The sequence below is a fragment of the Ornithorhynchus anatinus genome, chromosome 7 (genome assembly GCF_004115215.2).
Source record: "Ornithorhynchus anatinus isolate Pmale09 chromosome 7, mOrnAna1.pri.v4, whole genome shotgun sequence".
Lineage (NCBI taxonomy): Eukaryota > Metazoa > Chordata > Mammalia > Monotremata > Ornithorhynchidae > Ornithorhynchus > Ornithorhynchus anatinus.
Window position 1 is genome coordinate 59,969,103 of NC_041734.1, and position 24,794 is coordinate 59,993,896.

Here is a 24,794-nt window from a genome sequence, read left to right on the forward strand (position 1 = left end):
GGGGGATGGAGATACTTAGGGCCAGGGTTGCAGGCAGTTTGTCCAGGTGCTGAGAATGGAGATAGAGGCCAGGTCCAAGAGAGAGGATGCCATCCCCAGCCTGGCTTGTTTCCACTCGGGACACCCCACAACCAGGCATCATATCCTAGGGGGTCTAAGAGAGTGAGAGACCACTCCATCCAGCGCTTAGAACTGTGCCCAGCGCTTAGAACAGTGCTTTGCACATAGTAAGCACTTAAATTTATCATTATTATTCCCCACCCCTTGGCTAGAAGAGCAGCCTCTCCCTCTGTCCTTACCCAGGGGGCAGAGAAACAAGGGACCCCAAACCTCCAGACTCCTCCTGGGCAGATGATGAACAAGGGGGTGGTAGGAGGAGAGTGGAATGCAATGGCTACGACGCTCAGATTTTCCAGTGTTTAGATTTTCTCAGTATTATTATTGTTATTAACAAGAGAACTATGAGAGGCGGGGGTGGGACAGGGAGGAGGTGCTGTATGCCTGGGTTCTATTTTGGGACCGGGGAAGCGATCTGGGCTCTTTTTTTTGGTTTGGGAAGATAACTAGGTGTGAGATGGAGGCCTGAGAACCCAGGAATCCCGTTCCCCAGGTCCCCTTCCGCAGGTGGGGGAAGGTGGGCTTGCTGCCACTTGTTATTATTATTATTGCTATTGTAATTAAGTGTCCCGGGCACTGTACCCAGCACAGGTGTGGTTACAAGCAAATTGGGATGGACGCAGTCCCCTGTCCCACGTGGGGCTCCCAGTCTCAATCCCCATTGAAGTGACTTGCCCAAAGTCACACAGCAGACAAGTGGCAGATCCGGGATTAGAACCCATGACCTCCTGACTCCCAGGCCCCTGCTCTATCCACTACACCATGCTGCTTCTGGGTGGGCCGAGAGGCAGGATTCCTGGGTTTCCCAGCTGTCCATCGCTAACCGCCCCCCCCCCCCTTTTGCCCCTGAGCCAATTTCTCCGTTGGGGATGTTAGCTCTCTCTCGGGGCCCCAGCCTCTCCTGATACTTAGCCCCCCGGGCCAGGGAAGGATCTGGGAGGGAGGGAGGCTTCACGGTCCGGTCCGCTGTCCGGCAGCTCCCCCTGTTCGGCCCTCCTGATGTGGGAACCTGATCAAAGGCCTCAGGGCCTCTGGCTGGGAGCCCCTCTCCTCCCACATTCTTCATGCTCCCACCCCTTTCCGTTCCCTCGGCCCCGCTGCCTGAAAACTCTGCCTCTGGGGGGTGGGGGGGGGGGGAGGGACAGCCATTGGAGGGGGCACTCTGGCCCCGGGACTGGTAGCCCAGCCCACCCGCGTGCCCGGGGCCCCCGCCCCTCCAGTCCGTCTCCTCTGGCCTATCCGGCCACCGGCCTCTCCGGTTGGCAGCCCCTGGGCGCGATGGGTTGGACGAGGTCCGGGAGGGGTCGGGAGAGGGGGAAATGGTGGACTGAAGCCTAAGGGTCCCCCCTCCGTTTGGGGGTGGGGGCCGGGAGGCAGCCTGAGGCACGGGGTGGGGCAGCCAGCGCGGGAGGAGGAGAAGGAGGAGGAGGAGGAGGAGGAGGAGGCGGCGAGCCCGGCACTGGGGTAGAGTGCTGAGCCCGCAGTGCCGGAACCAGCCTCCACCACCTCCTCCCTTCCCTCCCTTCCGCCCCGTCCCCGGGGATGCGGCTGCAGACGAGCTGAGATCCTCAGCCACCGCAGCCCCATTAACTCTCCCCAGCCCCCCGCCCCATTATTGCTAGGCCCGGTGCCTGCTGCCCTGGGGAGGGCGCAATCCCACCCCCGCTGACGGGAAATCTGCTGCTGGAGGGCCCCTGGGGCTGCTTCTCTCCGTGCCCGGCCTCAACCTGGGCACGCCCCTTCCTCCCAAGGTGTTCTCTCCTCTGGCAGGGACCCAGGATGGAGCTGGGGCCACGAGACGCCTGGGTTCGGGGGGCGGGGGGCGGAAGCAAAGGAAGCGAGTGCAAGACACCTGCGTCCTGGGAGGGGAAACCGGCGGGCGAGACGCCTGGGTTCCAAGGAGGGCCGCAGGGCAGGGCAGGGCAGGGGCTTTCCGTCAAGTCCTCGCCCTGGGTTCCCGTCCTTCGTTAAGGGAGCCTGGGTCCTCCCCGACCAGCTGGGAGACGCTTAGAGATCTTGGGTTGGCGGAGCCGCCCCCCACCCCCACAACTCCCCCTGGGGTGGACCCGCACGGAAGGAGCGCCTCCTGGCGGTGGGAGGCGGGAGGGGCCGCCTCCGAACGGCACACGGCTGGGACCCGGCGGGGCGGGGTGGGGGTAGGGGGGGCGGGGGGACCGAGGGGCGGGCGAGAAAAAGCCGGCTGACAAGAGCCGGGAATAGTGAGAGTGGAGCGGCCGAGTCCGGGGAGGAGCGCACAGGCGGCGGAGGGGAACGATGAAACCCTAGGCGGCCCCAGCCCGGGGGACATTGCGAGGGAATGGGTCCTGGGGGACCGGGGCGGCGAGCGCAGCAGCCGTGGCGGCCGGGGAGGCCGGTAAGAGGGGCAGGGAAGGGCGGGAGGGTATGAGGGAAATGGGAGACCTGAGAAGTTACAGTGGCACGGGTTCCCCGACAGGACGTGCAAAGTGAGCGCTTCCTCGCCCCTCTCCTCGACCCACTCGCTTCGTTCTCCCCGCTATTTCTTTACTCCCCAGTTCTGCGCCCACCCATCCCGCTCCTGCTTCCGTCCTCCCTCTCCGCAGCCTCATCTCCCCCCAAATTCGGCTTCCCACATTCCCTATTCGTACTTTCCGGCTCCGTCCATCTCCCCACTTTGCACCCCGGCTCTGAACACTCCCCCACCGACCTACCCCTTCCCTTTATCCCCCCGCTTCCTTCCCTCTACACAGACCCGATTCCATCGCCCTGTCCCCAGAGTGCCAGCGTCCAGCAACAGTGCCTGGCTTCGCACTTCCCCTGGACGTGACTCCCCCACGCCCCAACAGAGACTCAGCCACCCTCGATCCCGGGAAACATTTGAGGGGAGGGGAGGGAGGGTCTTCAGATCCGATTAGTTTGGGCTTCCTCCCCGGCACCAGCTTGCCCCCGTTCAGAAAGAGTCCTGGGGTGCTGGGCCACACAGTGGGATACAGGTAGGAGCAGAGATGGTGTGGATGGAGAGGGAGTCAGTGCGGGGGTGGGGGGAGGTGTCGGGGGGATCGGAACAGTGTAGAGAAGCCGGAACCACTGGGGAGGGTGGGTCACCGTGGGAGGGAGATCGAACCAGTAATAATGGACAGTAAGCGATGGGTTCGACAGAGGGGATAAGGACGGTGGAAAAGAGCAGGGTAGTGACTAGGTAGGAGATGGGGACGGGAACGGTAAGGGGGGCGGGACAATGATTGGGATGGATGGGGTTTGTGGGGGGAGTCAAAGCAGATGCAGAACGGGGGTGGAGACAGTGGGGAGGACGCGGAGAGCGTAGAGGTCAGGAACGGCGGGGCCTATGTTGGGAATGGAGGGGATGGGGACGGGGACAGCGGGAGAAACAATGACAGTGGTGCCAACCGACACTGGATGAGGGAAAGGGTTGGATGAAGACGGGAGATGATGGGCTGGGGGTGGGGGTGGGGGTGAAAATAGGAGCAGCGGGGCCAATGGAGACAGCGAGCGCAATGAGGACGGGGCGGTGTTGGAGTTGGGGACGGTGACGGTATGATGGAGACAGCATGGGTGGGGAAGGGGACTCTTGGGGGGTCAGGAATAACGTTGAAGAAGGGAGCTGGGGCAGCGGGGGAAGGGGTGGGCACAGGGCCCGCGAAGGGGACAATGGAGAAGTGGCAGGGAGGCAGTGTAGGGGTCGGGAGGTGCGATTGGGGACTGTAAATTCGTTATGGTCAGAGAAGGTGTCTGCTAATTCTATTGTATTGTACTATCCCAAGCGCTTAGTACAGTGCACCGAACATAGTAAATGCTCAATAAATACGATGGATTGATTGAGAATGAGGACTGAATTTACGGAGGGTGGGGTCCGGCTCAGGGAGTAGGGGTGGGGCAGGGGATAGTGCGGACTCCACCTTTTTGGCGGGGCAGGGGAGTCGGGAAGGGAGAGGATTTCCTCGGGGCGGGCACCCTTCTCTGATCTCTGACCCCCCCGCCCGCATCTCCTCTTCTCCAGACACCCGCAGCTTGACATGTCCCCCTGCCCGGTGCTCAACGCCACGTTGGGGGAGCACCCTCCCTGCCTGGGGGCCAATGCTTCGGAGTCCCCTGGCCCGGGCCACCCCGTCTCGGTTCAGACAGGGCGCCCGACCACCTCGCCTGCTATGCCCATCTTCTCCATGACACTGGGCACCGTCTCCAACATGCTGGCCCTGGCCATCCTGATCAAGGCCTACGCCCGCCTGCGCCGCCGGTCCAAGGCTACTTTCCTCCTCTTCGCCAGCAGCCTGGTGGCCACGGACTTTGCGGGCCACGTCATCCCGGGAGCCCTAGTCCTGCGGCTCTACGCCACGGGCCTGGACCCCGCCGGCCCCGCCTGCCAGTTCTTCGGCGCCTGCATGGTATTTTTTGGCTTGTGCCCGTTGCTGCTGGGCTGCGGCATGGCCATAGAGCGCTGTGTGGGGGTCACCCGGCCCCTTCTTCATGCCGCCCTCGTTTCGGCCGCCCGGGCCCGCCTGGTGCTACTGGCGCTGGGAGGCACCGCCCTGGGCATCGCCCTCCTGCCCCTGCTGCACGTTGGGCATTACGAGCCTCAGTACCCAGACACCTGGTGCTTCATCCGCCTCTGGGAGCCGGCGGGCTGGGGTGAGCGGGTCCTGCCTGTGCTTTTCTCAGGCCTGGGCCTGTCCTCCCTGCTGGCCGCATTGGCCTGCAACACGGTCAGCGGGCTGGCCTTGGTGCGGGCGCGACTGCGGCGGAACCGGGGAAGCAGCCGCTGGGGCCGGGGTGGGGTCGGCGGGGGTGGGGGCTCCTCCCCGCCTCAGCGGCGGGCCCGGGCCCACGACGTGGAGATGGTGGGGCAACTGGTGGGCATCATGGTGGTGTCTTGCATCTGCTGGAGCCCCCTTCTGGTGAGTAAAGGCGTTGGGGGGGGGGGGGGAGCAGGCCCCGGGCGCCCCGACCTCCCCACCCGAGTCCTATTGCCCTCTCTCGTCCCATGCCTCAAGCCCCCAAGGCCCCCCAGCCTCTATTGGCTGCTGCCCAGTAGCCCCGTGGCACGGCCCGTCTTCAGCCACCCCAGCCCTGGCGCTTCCGTGCTGGCCCTTTGCCTTCCAGGGCCCTCCCCGGGCTACCGTCCCCTCCCCTCTCTCCCATCCCTCTTCCTTCCACGCCTCCCACACCCTAGGGCAGCCGCTTCCCTGTTCCCACCTCGCTCTCCCTCTATCCTCTCCACCCATCCCTTCTCGGTCTCTTCTCCCCCCCCATTCCGTGCAGGTGCTGGTGGTGCTGGCAGTGGCGGGTTGGAGTCGGGTCTCTCTGGAGCGGCCCCTCTTCGTGGCCGTGCGCCTGGCCTCCTGGAACCAGATTCTCGACCCCTGGGTCTACATCCTGCTGCGCCAGGCAGTGATGCGCAAGTTGCTGCACTTGCTGTCGCCCAGGGCCAGAGCCAAGGGAGGTCCCCTCCCCTGCGGGGCCTGGGACAGTTCCCTGCGCGACTCCCGGAACAGCGGGCTCAGCCGCTTCTGAGGATTGGCCCAGAGGGGCGAGGAGGGCGACGAACCCTGAGAGGGAACTGCCGAACCCCAGGGGCCTCAGTGCCCAAGCCTGGAGCCAAGGGAGAAGCCACCCCTCTTCGCCGCCCCACCTCCAGGCGGGGCGGGGAAGAGAGGAAGATGGGGCTGGGAACGTCTGCTGAGCAGAGGGCCCATGTAGAAATAAAGAGATTTTCTCATTTAACCGGGCAGGGGAGAGCGTGGCTGGCAGTCACTGTGGGGGGTGGGGTGGAGGGGGCAGCTGCCGGCCCTTCTCGGAGATGGAGGCTTCTCCGCTTCTCTCCAAGATGGCTGCACTCTTGTCCTTCTCTCCGTTGGCAGGACTGATCCGTGCGAGCCGGGATCCGGGAGCCCAAGCCGCCTGGGTGCCTGCTCGAGAGGGGGCCGCGGAGAAATGAACTCCCGTAAAACATTCCATCTCCTGCCGCCGTGTTCCGTCGTGGCGGGTGCGGTGCAGCGTGACCTGACGGCGCCCCGCGGGACTCGGGGAGCGAGTGACTCGGTGGCGGTGGGGCTGGGGAGGGGAGAGCTGGGGAGGGGAGAGAGGGTCACGGTGGTTTACTGCCCGTTACTTGACAACGGCCGGAACAGAGGGCGGCCGGGCCAACCTGGAACTGAAGAGGCCCGGCAGGGGGGCAGGTGGGTTTGGAGAGGGAGGGTGGGAGGGAGGGAGCGCGTCGGGTGGTCGTAGCGGGGGGAATGAGCAGCTCTGCAGGGGCCGCTGGAGTCACACGACGGTAGGAGGAGGGGACCGGCGGGGGGGGGGCGGTGCCTATGCGGACTGCAGTTCCGCCAGAAGCCACCTGGTGGCAGCAGAGAAGCACCTTGAGCCGGAAGATGGGAAGCGCAGAAGGCCGGGCCTTCGGTCTAAGGGCGCCTCCTCCTTTCTGCTTCGTGACTACTAGTGTCTGTCGGTTCCGGGTCTGCGAGGCGGCCTATTCGGCTTCCCTTCCGCGCCCTCCGTCTGCCCCCCCGCCAAGGCCGTGGAGATAGGGACCCAGAGAAGGGGGTCGAGGGATCAATCCCCTCGCTCCCCAGTAGTCCATCTCTGTACTGCTCTCCCGGTCGAACCCCCTTGACCATACAGGGTCAGGGAGGTGAGGCAGGCCTGAAGCATAGCCCTTCGGAATACTGTCTCGAAGCCCCACAGACAACACCCAGGGCTGGTTCTTCCCTGAACCCCAAGCTCAAGGGCTTAAATGGTAGGGGTGTTCGACGGGGTGGGGAAAATGTCCTCACTTCCGCCGTGCATCAGCCACCGCTTGAACATGGGCAAGTTGCCCGGGTGCCAGTATCCAAGACCTTTGGCATCGGGCCTCTCCTCTCCCAGCTCAAGGGACCAGCAGCGAGCAGGCCCTGACCCAAGATGGAGGATAGAGCGTGGCAGCGCCCCCTGGTGGACTTTAAGGGATGAGGTAAGGAGAAGGCAGCATCTCCAACTTCCCAGCTCCAGCTCTGAACACGGTTGGATTTCAGGGAGGGACAGGATTGAACTAGGGAGAAGGGGGAGGGAGAGCAAACCAGGATACACATACCTTCAAGTTCCCTCCCCCGAGGATCTCTCAGAGCTCCTGCCCCTCCTCCAGACTTCCCTCAGCACACGTGGCACAGGGAATGAACTACGCAACTACGTCCCTAACTACGCAACCGGGCCCACTACTCTCCTTTGGCTTTGGGGAACCACGGTCTGTCCCTCCTCCCAACCCAAGCGGCCCCATCCTCTGCCATCCCCATCCCCCCGACCTCATCCCCCATCCCACCCCCGAGCCAGAAGGCCGAAGAAGTAGACTGGAGGAATACGACTAGAGGGCAAACCCAGAAGGTCTTTTAAAAACTACAAATGGCAGGGAAGTAGGTCGAGTGAAGGGGAAGAGAAGTTCACTGTCCTTTCGAGGGAAGGAGGGCAGGAGGGGCGGGGGCACAGGCCCCAAGGCAGAGAAGGTCTCAGACCACCTTCTTCCTGGGATCTGGCCAGACCCGAGGGTAAGGGGAAGTGTCCCCTCATTCCCGCGGGCGGCGCCCCGAGCAGAGGAGGGCTAGCAGCAGCCCCCTGAGACGAAGTCGAAGTCCGCGAAGGCATCCTGCTCAGCTGGAGTGAGCACCCTGGGCTCCCGGGGTGGGGTCAGGGTGGGCGCCTCCCCTGTGAACTCCTCATCAAAGTTGCTGACATCAGTGCGCCCCGTGATCACCGGCACAAACGGGGGAGGCAGGCGTCGGGCTAGCAGTGCCTCCCAGTCCAGGGTCTAGAAAGGGTGGGAGGGAAAGAGATGGGGAATCAGTCCCCGGAGTTGGATGTCACCCAGCTTCCCCCCGACCAGTTCTCTGGGAAGGTAAAAGAGTGGAGGGATTTAGGGCTAACGCAGAACTCAAGAATTATGCTTTTGCTTCTCTTCCCCCTCTCTTCCCACCACAGAAAGCCCTGTTCCCTTCCCCTTTTGGGGTGTCTTGGGAGCAAGGGGATCGAGTTATGGTTAAGGGCTGGAGGCAGGGGACTGTTGCCTCTCTCCGTTTCCTCCTAAGGCTAAAGGGGATTGACCTTTACCTTTCAAAGAGGCTGGTGGGTGTGGGGATGAGGCATGAGAGGAGGTAGCCAGGAGGGAGATTTGGGCCAGGGGTTTGTGGGCTCTTCCTGGGCTGGGGATATATATATGTTCGTGTGTGCGCATGTGTGTGTGAGCATGTACACACATCCAATCTGGGGTTCTCACCCGGAAGAACGGCTGCTTTTTCACATCCTCAGCATCTCGCTCACTTGAACCCAGACGTCGTTCTGGGTTCCGTCGTAACAGCTAGTTGGGGTGGGGAGGTGTGAGAAAGTGAGGGGAGAGATTAGTGAAGTTCGGGGATAGCTGGACCCTTCAATCCCAGCCCCCTAAACCTGACTCTGAAGCCCTGTCTCCTTCCCCCCGAATGGGAACAAGTAACGGGAACCTGGGCCGTTGTCTAGGATCAAAGTCACATCCTCTCCTTGCAAAAAAACCCAACAAAAAACAGCCCCTGAGTAAGGGCACCTTCCACCCCACATCTTGGGCTCAAGGGAAGTCAACCCCATGGAGAAAGGCAGGTCCAGAGAGGAAGCGGTAGCTGGGGTCTGGGGCCTGGAAGGTTGCTACTCCGGGTGGTGGTGCCTGGGGCAGGGCAGGAAGTGGCTTGCGCCTTAGGAGTTGTAAGGGAATTTCTTACCCTGCGCATGATGCCGATGGCCTCAGTGGATAGGAAGCGAGGGTAGCGCACTTCATCATTGACGATGCTGTCAAACACCTCCTCCTCATCATCCCCTGGGAAAGGGGACTGAGAGGCAAAGGGAAGGCCATTAGCCTGGGCTCTGGCCTGCTGCTTTCCACCCCCGCCCCCCCCCCACCACCCTCACTCTCCTCTGTTTTGGGGAAACCCTGTGTGAATCACTAGGGACTGTAGGATCGGAGGAGGTCAAACTGCAGGGGAGGGGTTCCTAAGAGGAGGTGGAGATCAGGGTTTGGGGCTACTAGGGACAGGGGCCTCACCTCTCCCACCAACATCTCGTAGAGCAGCACGCCCAGCCCCCACCAGTCCACAGCCCTGGTGTAAGATGTATCTGTCAGCACCTCTGGTGCCAGGAATTCCGGGGTCCCACAGAATGTGCTGGTCCGATCTCCGAAGCCCATGCCTGTGGTGAAAGCGTCAGGCACAATGAACAGGAATTGGGAATTGGATCTCCAGTTCACAGATGAGGAAACAGGTTCAGAAAAGTGAAGTGATTTGCCTGAGATCCCACAGCAGACCTAGAAGCATCGCGGCCTAGAGGAAAGAGCCCGCGGGCTGGGAGTCAGAGGGGTTCTAATCCTGGCTCTGCCATTTGTCTGCTGTGGGATCTCAGGCAAATCACTTCACTTCTCTGCGCCTCAGTTTCCTCAACTTTAAAATAGGGATTAAATACCTGTTCTCTCTCCTCCTTAGACTGTGAGCCCCAGGCGGGACAGAGGCCGTGTCCAACCCGATTATCTTGTATCTACCCCAGCCCTTAGAAGAGTCTTGACACATAGTAAGCACTTAACAAATACCATTAAAAAGGAGGGGGGACGGGGCTGGGATTAGAACCCAGTTCCCCTGACTCCCAGGCCTGTGCTCTTTCCCTCTAGACTGTAGGCTCCTTATGGGCAGGGAATGTGTGTGTTATATTGTACTCTCCCAAGCGCTTAGTACAGTAAGCGCTCAATAAATACGATTGACTGACTCTTTCCCCAAGGCCCCATGGCTTCCCGGTGCCTTCTTGCTTCCTCTCCTCCACCCCAGGTCCTGGTACTCAGCTCCAAGATTCCAAGTCAGGGGCTAGGAGGCTGGGAATCATGTCACTTGGGTCCTGTCCTTGCTCGCTAAGGCAGCCGCCCTGGCAGGGGACTTGAGTTTCCCCGCTACACAGTAAGTATGTGAGGAGGTTGCTTCCACCCCAGGAGAATTCCAGTCATGTGCCCCATATCCCCCCCACCCCCCACCCAGTCAGATCCTAGCTCCCAGCCCTTCCCCCATCCAGACCACGGCCTCTTTCCTCACCCTCCTTGCAGAGTCCGAAATCAGCGATCTTAACATAACCCTCTGTATCCAGCAACAGGTTGTCCAGTTTCAAATCTCTGTAGGAGGAGACTAGGGTTAGAGCACCCCAACCGCCAAGAGAACTAGCTCCGGGGTTCTGCTCCCCTCCCGCCACACCCCGCCCTGGCCTGCCCGATACCTGTAGACAATCTTGTGGTCATGCAGGAACTGAAGCCCCAACACCACACAGGCCGAGTAAAACCTGTGGGGAGCAAAGCCATTTCAGCTCCGGGATCTCTTGCCCGGAGACAGACCCTGTGATCAAGGAAGGCTCGGGGGGTCCTGGGGCGGTGAGAGGCGGGGAAGCCCGGCTCGAAGTTCGCCCCCTCCTGCTTGCCCAGGAGCAAAGGCCTGCCCTTCCTTCTGAGCGCTGGCTTTTCCAACAGACGTTGCCGGTCCTATTTTTAGTGCAGCGGCAGCTGCGGCAAATGGATATGTGTGTGCACGCGCACGTTGGTGGGGTGTTGCCAGGGTGGCCGTTGTAGATTCGTCCTGTGGTTAAAAGAGGCTCTCCGGGGGAACCCTGGGACCCACACACCCCTCCACCCCCAATCTAGTCAACTCAGGGCACTGACTTGGGGACAGCTGGGGAATCTCAATCCTTAGGAACTTCTGGGGCCAGCCTAGACGCCACCCCAGCCAGGAAGAGAGTGTTCTCTCCCATTCCCGGCTCCATCTCCCTTTCAGTTCCCCAAACTCAGAAACCCAGGAAGGAGGACACTGCTGCTCAGATAAGCGCTGCGCTCCCAGGGGGCTCCTGGGTATTGGGGGGGGGGTCAGAAAGAGACCTGGTGGGGGTCGGGAAGATCTCCAGCGGCAGACAGGGGTCCTGGGATGGGTCTGTGAGCATCTGGGAAGAGCCAACCCCATTAGAAATTAGAAATCCGGGGGTGGTGGGGGTTAGGGTCTGCAGGAGTCCCATCTCTGGATACGGGGTGGGGGCGGGGGGGCGGAAATCCCGAAGTGTCCATGGAGCTCACACTGCGCGGGGCTCGGAGAAGACATCGCTGTGGATATGTAGCATGAGGTCGCCCCCTGCCGTGTACTCCATCACAAAACAGACGTGCTCTGGTGTCTGGAAGCAGCCGAACAGATTCACCAGGAAGGGGTGGCCAGCGCCTGTCACTGCTGCCAGGATCCGCTTCTCACACATTAGGCTAGGCAGGGGTCAGGGGGCAAAGGTCAGAAGGCATGCCATCCCGTGGCACCAGCTCCCTTCCCTCCTCCTCCGCCCCTCCCCACTCACCTCTCCACTTCATCCCGGGCCACGATGTCTCCTTTCTTCAGGGCCTTGATGGCAAATAACTCCCCGGTGCGCAGGAATTCGGAGAGCAGCACCTGGAGAGGGGAAGCTTGGGCATTCAGGCCGCCAGCTCTTCTCGACTGCCCACCTCCACAGGGAGGCAGGGAGCTCGGGAGAAGGGCCCGGAGGTTATTGGGTTTGGAAGCTGGGAACTTTCCTCCCCGAAGCCAGAGTGCTGGCTCCCACCCCTGGCTGCCCTGCGTCCCTGCCACGGCTTACTTTCCCGAAATGTCCTCGGCCCAAAACTGCCAGGAACTTGAAGTCCTCCAGGCTCAGCGGAGACTTCCTCAGGGGGCTGTGGGGAGAGAAAGGGCTTGTGGGAACCCAGGTCCACAGGACAAGGCCTGTGCGGAGGAGGGAAGTAGTGGCACTCAGACAGGAGCCAGGAGGGTCCGGGGAGCCCGGGCTCATCCTGGCAGATAGTTACCTGCATAGATTGGAGCTGGGGGGTCCCTTGTCATCAGGTGTCAGCTCGGGAGGTTGGTCAGCGTCCTGACTCCCAGGACCCTGGTGGGAACAAATTGGGGGATGGTGGGGGGGCGGAGGGGGAAGACGAGTTCAGCCCACGAAACCGCTGCCTTCCTACCCGCCCCCACCAACCCCATTCCGTCAGAGGAGCCGGTCAACTTTATGAACCCTCTGAGGGCCAGGGAGGGGGTTCTCACCGGGCTGGGGGGCAGGCTGAGTGAGGGCTCGTCCGGGGGACTCTTCTGCGAGGCGCTGTCAGAGTCCAGGTTCAACTTCTCAACGGAGATGTCGCTGAAGGAAGAGGGGAGGGTGAGAGGGTTGGGAGGGGTGGGAGATGGAGGGAGACCTGGGAGAGGCTGGGAGGCAGGACGCCTGGGTTCTGTTTCCAGCTCTGGGAGAAAGAGGTTAGCACAGAAGAATTCCTGCAACTGGAATCCTGGAGGGGTAGGAGAAGAGGGACATCCTGGATGCCTGGGGCCTTTACCCTGCGTGCCGGGGCTCGGCAGGGGGAGGGGCTCCGGGGCTGAATGTGCCCGTGGCGTTGGCATTGGGGATGAGACGCCGCAGCAACCGAACCCAGGTGGCGATGTCAATGTTCATCTGGCGGGCCCGCAGGAACGCCTTCCCTGAGGGTGAAAGCAAGAGGGTGGAGGTCAGAGGTCAAGAAGGAGGTGCCGGGGGAGGTAGGGGGATGGGGAGGTGGTGACCTGAATGCCCGAGCTGCCCCCTCCAGCACCCCCTCTTTCCTCTCCCGCCGCCTCCTGCCTGGTTGGGAGCCCCTGGACCCGAACCCGGATTCCACCCCTTCTCCTCGCCACGAGCCGCGAGCTCTGGATCAGGGATCCCCCCACCCCCACCTCCCCTGCCACCTAGAAGCCCCCTGGACTCACCCTGCTGCTTGGAGAAGATTTTCTTTTGCCTCCGGAGCCGGGGGATCCGCTCAATTACTGGGTTGAAGAAGGTGACCTGTCCGGGGGGGAGGGGTGAGGACACAGGGAGGAGGGGGGGACCATGGGGAAACTGGGGCGAGACCCCCAGGAGGGCTCGGTTCTGAGCCTCGGCTTTGCCCTCTCCCCGGCCTTGCTCCCTGAAGCTCTGGCCTGTTTGGGGGGAGATGAAGACGAAAGGAGGGAGGTAGGAGGGAGGCAGGAGCCGAGAGGAAATGGGAGATTGGGGGAGCGTGTACCTCTGCCAGTAGCGTGCCCTGCGGCTCTAGCTCCAGATGCACCTCATGCCGCTGGTTGTCCAGAAAATCCTCCAGCTTGAGGAACTTGAGGGCACAGAGGCCCCGCTGATCCCGCCAGAATAGAGAGATCTCCAGCTCGCGGGCCTGTGGGGCAGGGAGGAGCTGAAACTGGGGCCTCGGAGACCCTAGCAAGATGGTGGACTGCCCCCTTGCCCCCCGCCAGGCCTTGCTGACCCGCCCCAGCTCCAAGCCGCGCTGACCCGCCCCAGCTCCAAGCCCCGCTGACCCTCCCTGGCCCCAAGCCCCGCTGACCCTCTCCAGCTCCAGGGTGAAGCTCTGGTCCCAGGCATTTGGGCCCCACGGCTTCCAGGACGTCTGCCCCACAGTTGTGTTGTCCAGCTTCAGCACAGCGCTGACCTCGTCTGCAGAGAGCTAGCTGAGTCAGCCCCACCGCCCAGGGAGAGAGACCATCCCCAGGAGGAAGCCACCGACCCCCTCCCCCGACCCTGGAAGAGACCTCCTGCTCCCTGAGATGTCCAGACCTCTATTTCTACCCCCTTCACCAACGTCCCTTAACCGACCTCGGGCTTCGGCAGCCTCAGGCTTCGGCTGCCCCAGGCTGGGCCCCACAAGCCTGGTGGAGCCCATCGAGGCTTAGCAGGGAAGGAGGGAGGTGGTTCAGGGTCACTCATAGGAGGCCTAAAACAGGCAGAGTGCGCTGCCCTACCCTAGCCCACTTTTCCACCACCCAGTCCGGGGTCTACTCTGCCTCTCCTCCTAACCTTCTCACTGTACCTCGATCTCATCAGTCGCGCCGCCAACCTCTCGCCCACGTCCTGCCTCTGGCCTGGAACGCCCTCCCTCCTCATCTCTGACAGACCACTACTCTCCCCCACTTCAAAGCCTTATGGAGGGCGCATCTCCTCCAAGAGGCCTTCCCTGACTAAGCCCTCCTTTCCTCTTCTCCCACTCGCCTCTACATCGCCCTGACTCGCTCCCTTTATTCATACCCCCTCCCAGCCCCACAGCACTTATGCACATATCTGTAATTTATTTATTTCATATTGTGTCTGTCTACCCCTCTAGACTGTAAGCTCATTGTGGGCGGGGAGTGTGTCTGTTACACTGTACTCTCCCTGCACACACAGTGTTTAACAAATACCATCATCATCATCATAAATACGACTGACTGACTGACTCTCCCCAGGGTTTTGGCAGATACTCAGCTGGTGGGCTCGTCGGTCTTGAAATTACTTCTTCCACTGAGGCTTCCGCTGCGGCTGTAGAGGCCCCGGGCTGGGCGGCTCAAGAAGGAGGTGCGGGTGTCAGAGGCCCCAGGGCCCCCTGTGGCAGGGGGTGGGCTCCTAGGGGTACTCTCTGGCAGGCCCCTGCAGCCCAGCACCCGTACTTCCAAGGTCCCTGAGGAAAGAGAGGGAGGATCAATGGGGCTGATCAGCTGGGCCAGCCTACCTGAGGTCTGAGGGGGAGAGAGAAGGGGCGAATAATAATAATTATAGTACAGTGCAAGGCACTGTACTCAGCGCTGGGGTGGATGCAGGCAAATCACGTTGGACACAGTCCCTGTCCCACATGGGGCTCACAATCTCAATCCCCATTTTACAGATGAGGCCCAGAGAAGTGAAGTGACTTGCCCAAGGTCACAGAGAAGACAAGTGACGGAGCCGGGATTAGAACTCACACCCTTCTTACTCCCAGGCCTGTGCTCTATCCGCTACCCCATGCTGCTTCTCTAAAGGACAGAACATTGAGAGTTTGGGAGGGAGTAGATTCTGTAGAGAGAACCAGGGACTGACGGGGCAGGAGGCTTGGCCTTTGGAAAGGGAGTGGGGTCTAAAACTACCGACCCATCCTGAGCCAAAGATAGCAGCCCAAAAAGGATCCAAAAAATAAGCACAGTATCTAAAAGAGATAAACATGGCTACCTTCCCTGCTGCTCTCCCTCGGGTTAGGTCTGAGCCTTTTATAAGAAGTAACTTTATCAATAAAATATCAGACCTTTTATACTGATAGGTAGGAAGGAGCAGCGTGGCACAGTGGATAGAGCACAGGCCAGGGAGTCGGAAGACCTGAGTTCTAATCTCAGCCCTGAAAATTGCCTGCTGTATGACCTTGGGCAAGTCTATGCCTCAGGTACCACATCTATAAAATGGGGATTGACTGTGAGCCCCGTGTGGGACACGGACTATGTCCAACCTGATTAGCCTGTATCTACTCAGCGCTTACTACAGTGCCTGGCACATAGTAAGTGCTTAACAAATACATTTTTTTTTTAAAGCAGCAGCACGGTCTATTGGAAAGAGCAGGGCCTGGGAGTCATAAGACTCATTGCCTGTTAGGTGACCTTCGGCAAGTCACTGAATTTTTCTGTGTCTATTTCCTCAACTGTAAAATGGGGATTAAATACCCATTTTCCCCCCTACTTAGACTGTGAGCCCCATGTGGGATAGGGACTGTGTCCATCCCCGGCCCTTAACAAATACCATAAAAGAGGGAGAAAAACAATCTAAAATCATAAAAAAATGTATTTGTGGAGTAATAATAATAATAATGATGGTATTTGTTAAGTGCTTACTATGTGCCAAGCACTGTTCTAAATACTGAGTACTTACTATGTGCTGCACACTGTACTAAGAGCTAGGGTAGATACAAGATAATCAGGTCCCATGTGGAGTTCACAGTCCAAGTAAGAGATAGAACAGGTTACTTAGACTGTGAGTCTCTGCTTACATTATGAGCCCCAGGTGGGACAGGGACTGTGTCCAACCTGATGAACTTGTATCTGCTCCAAGGCTTAGAACAGTGCTTGGCACATAGAAGGGCTTAACAAGTACCATACTAACAGGGATTCAATAACAGGTATTGAATCCCCCTTTTGCAGATGAGGGACCTGAGGCCCAAAGAAGTGAAGTGATTGCCCAAGGTCACACAGCAGGTATGTAGCAGAGCTGGGATTAGAACCTAGGTCTTCTAGGGCACTGTACAAAAAGCAGAGATCTGGCATGGCTCAGGGGGTGGGAGTGGGGAAGGATCGAGGGCACCCTGAAGAGGGCATGGAGAGGGAGGGCATGGTCTCTCAGAGATGAGGAAAGTAAGTTTGGTAGTCAGGAGCCAGAAAGTCAAAGTGAGCCATCTGAGTTCTGGGACAGGAGAGCAAGCTCAGTGAAGAGATGGGGCAGGGGTAGGAGGTTGAGGAGGGGCCAGACACCAGGATCCCGGCACCTGTGAGGGGCGAGGGCTTGCAGAGGGTGCTGTAGTGGGTGGAGGGGAAGGGGCCACTGTGCCGGGCACTGAAAGCTGGCGAGGTGGCCATGGCCAGCTCTTCCCGTAGCAGTCGTCCCTTGGGATGTTCCTGGGGGAGCTCGCTCAGGCGCCGCTCCAGCGCCTCCCGCAGCAGCTCCAGCTTCTGACTTGACTCTGTCAGTTTTGCCTGGGCCTGAGGGGGGATGGGGAGAGAACAGGGAAATCAGGGATAGATCAGCCAGCTCAGACACCCATCCCAAGGGAGCCCTGCCCCCCGTGCTTCAACCAAGTTCCTGGCCCCTGCATCTCGTAATCCCCCTCCCCCTATCCACAGCCTGGTGAATCCCCAACTCTCACCCCTTCCATGAGGCTCCTACCCCTCCCTTCTCTCAGCAAGGCCCTGCCCCAGTCACCTCAGAGAGAGCCCGCCGGTCGGAGCCCTTGCCAGTACTCAACAGTCGCAGGACATTCTTGGCGCCCTCGGCCACAGCGTGCTCCACCCGAAAATGGTGCCGCAGCTCCTCAATGCGCAGCTCCACTGCTCCCAGGTCAGGGCCTCCTGTGGGTGGAAAAGGGTTAACCAGAGAGCAAGCAGACAGGCTCTAGAGTTGGGAGAGGGGAAGTCGGCTTTCCCCCGACCCCACACCCCGCTTTCCTTTGGACAAACTAAAAATCAGGGTTTCTCTCACTGCCACCTTCCACCCCCCTGCATCAGAGAGGGGCTGGGTGGGGGACCAGGGATCGGGCAAGGAAGGACAGGGTGTGGGGCCTCTGGGTGCCAGGGTTATGTGGGTAGAAGGTCCCTCTCACCCTGGCTCTCCTCCGTCGGGCCCTGGCTCTCCAGCTGGCCAGCTTGCAAGGCCTTGCGGATCTGCATACGGATGATATCAATCTTGGTCTTGCTATCCTGCAGCATCTGCTGGGCCGTCAGCAGCAGCTTTCGGTCCTGGGGTGGAACGAGGGGACAGTGGGGCACGCCATCCCTGACCTCAGGTAGCTCCCCTCTCTTCTCCTTGGGTTTCCACCAGAGGCAGGCAAAGTACGTGTATGTCTGTGTGTCTCTGTGTCTGTATTCATTCATTCATTCAATCGTATTTATTGAGCGCTTACTACGTGCAGAGCACTGTACTAAGTGCTTGGAATGTACAATTTGGCAACAGATAGAGACAATCCCTGCCCAACAACGGGCTCAGTATCCATCGGCAGTTGCCTGTGTACCCTTCTAGATCTCAGGAAATATGTCCCGCCATTCTCCGCATGTCTATATTGATCTGTCTGCTTGTCTATCTGGGTGTTCAAAGACTCTCTGCTTCCTTTGCTCTTTTCCTCCCCACTTACTGTACAGGCAAAAAGGCTAAGTCTGAGCATTCTAATCCCATCCACAATTCTAGCCAGAAAGGGGCAAGCTGCTTGGCTCCACAAATCCCTGGGAGGATTTGGGAGGGAAAAGAGGACAAGAAATTGGGGAAGGGGATGGGTGATGAGGAAAAGAAACCGGAGAGGAGGGAGTGGAGGGGAGAGGAATGGAGCGGGAGAGAGGGAAGAAAGTGGGGGACAGGAGGAGGAGAGAGCAGAGAAAGGGGAGGGTTAAGTAATCGGGACAGTTATAAATAGCCCAGGCTCGGGCCGCTCCCAACCACGGCCGCCAGAAATAGCCATAACCTTTCCCGCTCCCCGGAGCCCCTGGCAACAGGGTCCGCCCTGCAGCCTCCCTCCCTCTCTCTTTCCCTCTCTCTCTCTCTTCCTCCTTCTTCTTCTCCTCCTCCCCCTCACTCTCCAGACCACTATTGAGGTCCAGGACCCTAGAGGGCTCAGGGAGGAAACAGAGGCAGGAGGCAAGGGAGAGAGGCAGTTTAGGAGAACCTAGGAGTGGCTTAAGGCTCCTATCCCCTGTGCTGATGCTCCTCCTCGGACTCCTGGGTTCCTCACCTTGGTGCTACCGTTGCTGTACATGTGGATCATGTTCTCGGCACCTTGTTTCACCTTGAGCTCGATGTTCAACTGCTTCTCCAGCCCAGCCACCCGGTTCAGGCTGGCGGTTGAACAGCTGAGGCTGCCAGGAGACTGGGGGGCATCTGAAGGAGTGAGGGACAGGAAGGAGAGGGTGTCAAGGCGAGGGCTGTCTCCCCTCCCCTCTCTCATGACTGCCTGGAAGCTTTCCTGCTCCCAGACTGACTCCCTCCCAAGGCCCCGGCAGTTCTGGACCCTCTCAGGACCCGACCGATGGTTGGGGATGCCCCGCCGCCCCACCCCCCACTCCCCATCACATTTTTGCCCTTCCTCTGTTCTCAATCATCTGGGGTAGTCCAACTTTCCCAGGGTAAAGGGAAATGGGGCCCAGAGGCTCCCCACCCCCCACCTCCTCACATCTTTACCCTTCCTCTGTTCTCAACCATCTGGGGAGTCCAACTTTGCCGGGCTGGAGAGAAATGGGGCCCAGGTATCCCAGCCTCTGAGATGGGACCCAGGTAGCGTCTGCCTTACAGAGAAGCCTGCTCTTCCTCCCCCTACCCCGGTCCCCTTCCGAAGCCAGAGGGAGGACTCTGGGCTCCCTTCCCCTTCAGCTCCGCAGGGACTCAATGGCTCTGAATATTTCATGGAAGTCACTGTAAGGGGATATTTGCCAGTGTCACTTCCATTTTCAGAGCCAGGCCCGTGGCGGGGGGTGGGGGAGGTGACCAGAAGCGAGGAGGCAGGATCCTGGCCTCCACTACCTAGCAGACCCTTTTCTCGCTGCCCCCTTGCTTTCTAGAGCTGGAGACCAAACGCAGGAATCGGGCACCCAGCCCCTTGCCTGCCATCCTTGGACCTGCTGCTCTCCCACCTCACTCCCAATTCCAGGATGAGAGCCCAGGCAACCAGCCTGGTCTCTCTCTCTCTCTCTCTCTCTCTCTCTCTCCCCGCCCCCACTTCCCCAAACATGAGGCCACTGCATCTTCCCTTGCCCCAGCCCAGGGGATACCAGGACACCCATCTGGGCAAGCCCCTCCCCAAGAGGCCCCTGGGATCGAGACGCCTCACCTTCGGGCTGGTCAGGCTCGCGCAGCACCACATGTGCATGCAGTTCCTGCAGCTGACGATGCAGCAGGTCCAGGCGGCGGGCCGAGCCCCTGAGCAGCAGCTCCACAGGGCCCAGGCTGTGGCCCAGATCGGTGGTCGCCCGCCTCAGGTTCTCCGCCCCCTCCTTCAGCTTCAGTTCTTTGCGGATCTCCCTCCGCAGCCGTTCCACCTCCGCCTCCAGGCGCTGCTGTACCCCGGGGGCTGCCAGGTCGGCCCCTGCCAGCCCCAGCTGCTCCAGCACTGACCAGTTTCCTGGCTCGCTCTGTGGGAGGAGAGGGAGAAATGGGCAGTTGTCACTATGCTGGGGTCCTGGACGGGGAGGAGGAGGTGAGGCCGGCAAGATTGGGGCAGGGAGGGGGGATTTTGGAAAGAGAAAGGGATGGGATGCCTGCCTTCTGGAAGTGCAGTGGAGTTGGGGGACGGGGGCAGAATGCCTGCGTTGGGGATGGAAGATCGCAAAGACGGCTCCCAGTCCAGGTGTCGGTAGCCTCTCCTGGACCCCCATCCAGACCCGAGGTGCCTTTTCCTCATCATCATAATAATTATGGTACTTGTTAAGCGCTTACTGTATGCCAAGCACCATTCTAAGCACTGAGGTAGATACTTTCATTCAACAGTATTTATTGAGTGCTTACTATGTGCAGAGCACTGTACTAAGCGCCTGGAATGTACAATTCGGCATACAAGTAGATACAAGTTAATCAAGCTGGACACAGTCCCTGTCCCACAAGGGACTCACAATCTTTAACCCCCATTTTCCAGAAGAGGTAAATGAGGCCCAGAGAAGTGACTTGCCCCAGGTCACACAGCAGACATATGGCAGACTAGTATTAGAACCCAGGTCCTTCTGACTCCCAGGCCCATGCTCTATCCACTAAGCCAAGCTCTCCTCCCTCTCCCCAAGTGGGAAAAAGTGGGAGGGATAGCCGGAGGAGCTAGTACAGTGAGAACAGGAGAGCCTAAGAAATGCCATTTCTGGGGCTGAACAATGGACCATCCAGCCCAGTATTCACGCAGTGTGGCCTTGTGAGTGCAGACACAGCTGCTCCAGCCACGGCTTCCGGGGCGCTGACCCCCAGTGGGGACTCTGGGGCACCCGCCAGTAGGGAGGAGCAGCCCTTTCCATTAGGCCACACTGTGTTCCCCTCCTCTCCGAACCTCTGCTTGAAAAGGGGGGGCTGAGCTGAGGGGATGGGAAGCAGAGTGGGTAGAGCATGGACCTGGGACTCAGGACCTGGATGCTCATCCTTTAGACTGTAAGCTTGTTGTGGGCAGGGACTGTGTCAGCGTAATGTTATTTTGTACTCTCCCAAGCGCTTAAAGTGCTCTGCACACAGTAAATACGATACAATATAGAGAAGCAGCATGGCTCAGTGGAAAGAGCCCGGACTTGGGAGTCAGAGGTCATGGGTTTGAATCCCGGCTCTGCCACTTGGCAGCTGTGTGACTGTGGGCAAGTCACTTAACTTCTCTGTGCCTCAGTTACCTCATCTGTAAATTGGGGATTAAAACTGTGAGCCCCATGTGGGACAACCTGACCACCCTGTATCTACCCCAGCGCTTAGAACAGTGCTCTGCACATAGTAAGTGCTTTACAAATACCAACATTATTACATACCATTGACTGACGGACTGGGTGACCTTGGGCAGTTTATTTCACTTCTCTGGACCTCAGTTCCCTCATCTGTAAAATGGGGATTAATACTGAGAGCCCCGTGTGGGACAGGGACTGGGTCCAACCTAATTAGCTGTATCTACCCCAGTGATTAGTACAGCACATAGTAAGCGCTCAATAAATACAACAAATAAATAGTGGAAAGAGCACAGACCTAGGACTCAAAGGACCTGGGTTCTAATCCCAGCTCTGACACATACCTGCTGCGAGACCTTGGGCAAGTCACTTAACTTCTCTGGGCCTCAGTTCCCTCATCTCCAAAATGGGGACTCAATGCTGTTTCTCCCTCCTGCTTAGACTGTGAGCCCCATCTAGGCCTGATTATCTGCTGTCTACCCCAACACTTAGTCCAGTGCTTGGCACAAAGTAAGTGCTCAACATACACCACAGTTATTAGTATTATTACTGTTACCGGCTACTGGATACTTGGAGGAACCATGCGATGGTTACTCACCTTGACATCCATCCTAATATTTAGGACTGGATCAGCCAACACCCCTCACTTTTTCCTCTACCTTCCCAGCCCACCTTGGAGCAAAGCCACCATGGCAGCACCCCTCCCCCCCGGCCCCCACCAAGTTAAGCCCCCCTGTGGTAACTGTCTTAGCTGTCATACCCTGGACGTGGCCTCCGCTGTTTTCTTCTCACATTTTGATTTTGAAATGGAAGTTTTGTTCAGCTGGATTAAGGGACTGGCTGGGGCAGGGGGAGTGGAGAGTAGCCATAGTGGTGTGGGGGGAATTGTGGGGAATGCTCTTCACTCCCTTTCCCCCCCACACACCCACCCTAGCTCCAACTCTCCTGCCAGAATGGCTCATAAACACATTCCTTCCCCATGAGCTCAAAGCCCCAGCTCCAGCCCCGGCCGGCGTGGGCCCAGTGCCCTCTGGCTTGGGGGACCTGGGCCTCTAGCCTTATGAGGGGGAGTTGGGGGTCCCTCCCATGGACTCTTTCTTTGGATGAGAATCATTCCCCATCACGCCGAACACTCCAGCCTCGCCAGTCACCTGGATTACCATCTGGGAGTGATTCCAGGTCACCTGGAATCCTGCCCGGGGCAGACCCCAGGTCACCCAGAATTCTTCCCAGGAACGGCACTGGGTCACCTGGAAATTTGGTCCTTGGCTATGCCCCTCGGGTGTTCATTTCCCTTTCACCAAGGAGCTGCTGCCCAACCCCTCAGCCGCAAGCCTTCTCCTCCTCCCCTCGGGGTCACCCCCTTGCTCTTTCCTAGCTGATGAAGACATCCCAGCGCAGTCCCCTTACCCCAACCCAGAACAGCAGCGCAGGGTGGGGAAGGGTGAGGAGAGGCCCGTCCCAGCTGCTACGTCCGGTGTTGGGGGAACCACAGAGAGGGGCCCTCCCCCCAACCATCCCTGCCCAGCAGGGATGGGGAGCCCCAGGTCCCCCCCACTCCCTTTTGCCCCCACCTCCGGGTCCTGTTCGGCGGGGGGCTCCGCTTCTGCCATCCTGAGTCCCTGGGGGGGTCTCTGGGCTGTGGTTCGGGCTCCACCCTCTTCCTGCACCCCAGGCCCCCGCACTACATCTGCTACTTCCTCTTTCCTATCATCTCCCAGCCAACCTTGCGCAGAGACAGGGGTGAGGGGGAAGGGAGGAAGGGGAGGGCAGTAGAGGGGGCACGGGGAGGAGCCAGAGGCCCTGGAAACCTACAAGAGAGTTTTGAGGGTTTTTGGTTTTTTCTTGGGGTTTGGGGAGGAGATGGGAGTAGAGTCTATAGTCCTGGGGCTCCCTCCAGAGGCTCGGCAAGGACCTCGAGTGACCCAGTTCCACCCCAGGGCTCTTTCATCCTCCCATCCGCTCATCCCTTGTAGGTCTGGATAGCAAAGGCCGTCATATGCAAACCAAACTGACCCGGGTGCCCACCCTTTTTCCCCCTGGCACATGCACCCTACCATGAGCCCACCCTCTATCAGGAGAAAACCCGCTCTGACATGTGTCAACACTCGATAATACTCTCCAACATGTACAGGTGGCTGAGCAGATCCTTACACCCCCAACTCCTCCAACTTTCCCTTTCGAAGGATGTGGACCTGCTCTGGGGAGCCTTTGCCTTCAACTCTTTCTAGAACCTTCACCACCAGCCCCCCCCATTCCAGACTTCCTGTGTTTCCTGGCTGCCCCTCCCCACCCCCACCTCCAGAGCAGCCACTTCCTGAAGTCATATGTAACCGGAAGAAGGGGGGGCGGGGGGAGAGCCTTCCCCCTCCCCACACCCCAGCTGTCAGCCCCATCTCTGACCAGAACTCCTTACCCTCAAGGCTAACCCACTCCCCAGGCAGTAGTTCTGTATATACGGGAGCTATTTGATGTGATATCTTTCTGCCTGCTGGAAGTAGAAAAGTAATCCCTCTCAAACTCATCTCCGAATGCAGTGTCTTGGGCCCATTTACATTTTCCAGGGGTCCAAAACCATTAAAGCCACTACCACTGAGATGGTTAAATTTAGAAATGTCTCTCCTAGGCAAGGCCTGCTGGCCCACTCCATCAGGGGCTGCTGAGTAGCCCCCCACCTCCCCCCCTCAGCCTTCACAGGGAACTTAGGAGCAGTCTTCCCTACAGCTGTTTGAACTAGACCCCCACCCCACCTCCCCACCGCCTCATTCATCCCAGGTCTCTGCAGGATGGTGTAATGGATAAAGCACAGGCCTGGGAGTCAGAAGGTCAGGGGTTCTAATTCTGGCTCCACCACCTGTCTGCTGTGTGGCCTTGAGCAAGCCACTTCACTTCTCTGGGCCTCAGTTACCTCGTCTGTAAAATAGGGATTAAGACTGTGAGCCCCCTGCGGGACAGGGACTGTGCCCCACCCAATACTTTGTATCCACCCCTGTGCTTAGTACAGTGCCTGGCACATAGTAAGCACTTAACAAATACCACAATTATTATTATTATTATTGATAAGACCTTAGAGTTTCCAGTCAGGGCTGAAAAGATCCAAAAGGATAGCGCTTTTTTTTTTTAATGGCACCTTGTACTAAGCACTGGGGTAAAACCGATATAATCAGGAAGGACACAGTCCCTGCCCCACACAAGTCTCACAGACTAAGGGGGAGGGAGGACAGGTATTTCATCCCCATTTTTCAGATGAGAAAACTGAGGCCCAGAAAAGCTAAGTGATTTGCCCAACATAACACAGCAGGCCAGTGGCAGAGTTGGAATTAGACCCCAGGTCTCCTGACTCCCAAGCTGGGCTCTTTCCACTAGCCCACACTACCTCCTTTGGGCTTATTAGCTCTTTGAAAGCAACCCCATTCCTCAAATCTCTACCCCATTTTGTCCCCTCACTCACAATAAAAAGTTGGCACCTCTGCTGCCTGCTGACCCAGAACCAAGCCAGGAAATCGATTTCTGATTATCCTGGTTCTGCCAATTCTCTCTTTCTCTCTCTCTCTCCCCCCCTCACCTCATTTCAAAAGCCAGATCTGAAGAAAGCACTCCCTGCCTCCCACCCGCCAACCCCAATGACCCAAAGAAAAGAGGCTGCAGAGGAACTAGGCTAAACTTAAGATAACTAAAAAATCTGGTCACTTTGGGCAGAACGAGAGAGGAAAGAAAGGACCCAGTGGGAAAGAGGGAGGAAGGGAGAGGGAAGGGACGGGGGAC

General features: G+C 59.0%; 2 protein-coding genes across 2 annotated transcripts; one reads left to right on the plus strand and one right to left on the minus strand.

Moving 5' to 3' along the window:
- Positions 1-2,342: 2,342 nt before the first annotated feature.
- On the plus strand, positions 2,343-5,840 carry PTGER1 (prostaglandin E receptor 1). The gene is made up of 3 exons (XM_029068550.2): positions 2,343-2,491; positions 4,115-5,009; positions 5,374-5,840. Exons 2-3 carry the CDS (start codon positions 4,131-4,133, stop codon positions 5,623-5,625), a joined length of 1,131 nt encoding a protein of 376 aa, XP_028924383.1. The 5' UTR covers positions 2,343-2,491; positions 4,115-4,130; the 3' UTR covers positions 5,626-5,840.
- A 1,614-nt stretch (positions 5,841-7,454) lies between these two features.
- PKN1 (protein kinase N1) lies at positions 7,455-22,740 on the minus strand. The gene is made up of 22 exons (XM_029069302.2): positions 22,604-22,740; positions 19,460-19,760; positions 18,368-18,513; positions 17,249-17,384; positions 16,852-16,997; positions 16,418-16,631; positions 14,405-14,596; positions 13,490-13,599; positions 13,178-13,321; positions 12,882-12,957; positions 12,476-12,617; positions 12,189-12,282; positions 11,951-12,030; positions 11,743-11,818; positions 11,467-11,558; positions 11,201-11,377; positions 10,360-10,422; positions 10,182-10,258; positions 9,155-9,297; positions 8,835-8,942; positions 8,360-8,440; positions 7,455-7,894 (listed from the first exon to the last, which is right to left on the minus strand). The coding sequence occupies exons 1-22, from the start codon at positions 22,640-22,642 to the stop codon at positions 7,688-7,690; spliced, it is 2,844 nt and encodes a 947-aa protein (XP_028925135.1). The 5' UTR covers positions 22,643-22,740; the 3' UTR covers positions 7,455-7,687.
- Positions 22,741-24,794: the final 2,054 nt, after the last annotated feature.

What these genes read in the sequence shown, in the direction of transcription:
- PTGER1 (XM_029068550.2), top strand. Translation starts at nt 4,131, where the DNA reads ATGTCCCCCTGCCCGGTGCTCAACGCCACGTTGGGGGAGCACCCTCCC. An exon ending in TCTGCTGGAGCCCCCTTCTG is followed by an intron (nt 5,010 to 5,373) that starts GTGAGTAAAGGC and finishes CATTCCGTGCAG; the next exon opens with GTGCTGGTGGTGCTGGCAGT.
- PKN1 (XM_029069302.2), bottom strand. Translation starts at nt 22,642, where the DNA reads ATGGCAGAAGCGGAGCCCCCCGCCGAACAGGACCCGGAG. An exon ending in CCCGACGGAGGAGAGCCAGG is followed by an intron (nt 16,998 to 17,248) that starts GTGAGAGGGACC and finishes TTCCACCCACAG; the next exon opens with GAGGCCCTGACCTGGGAGCA. An exon ending in GCCCGGGATGAAGTGGAGAG is followed by an intron (nt 11,378 to 11,466) that starts GTGAGTGGGGAG and finishes ACCCCTGCCTAG; the next exon opens with CCTAATGTGTGAGAAGCGGA.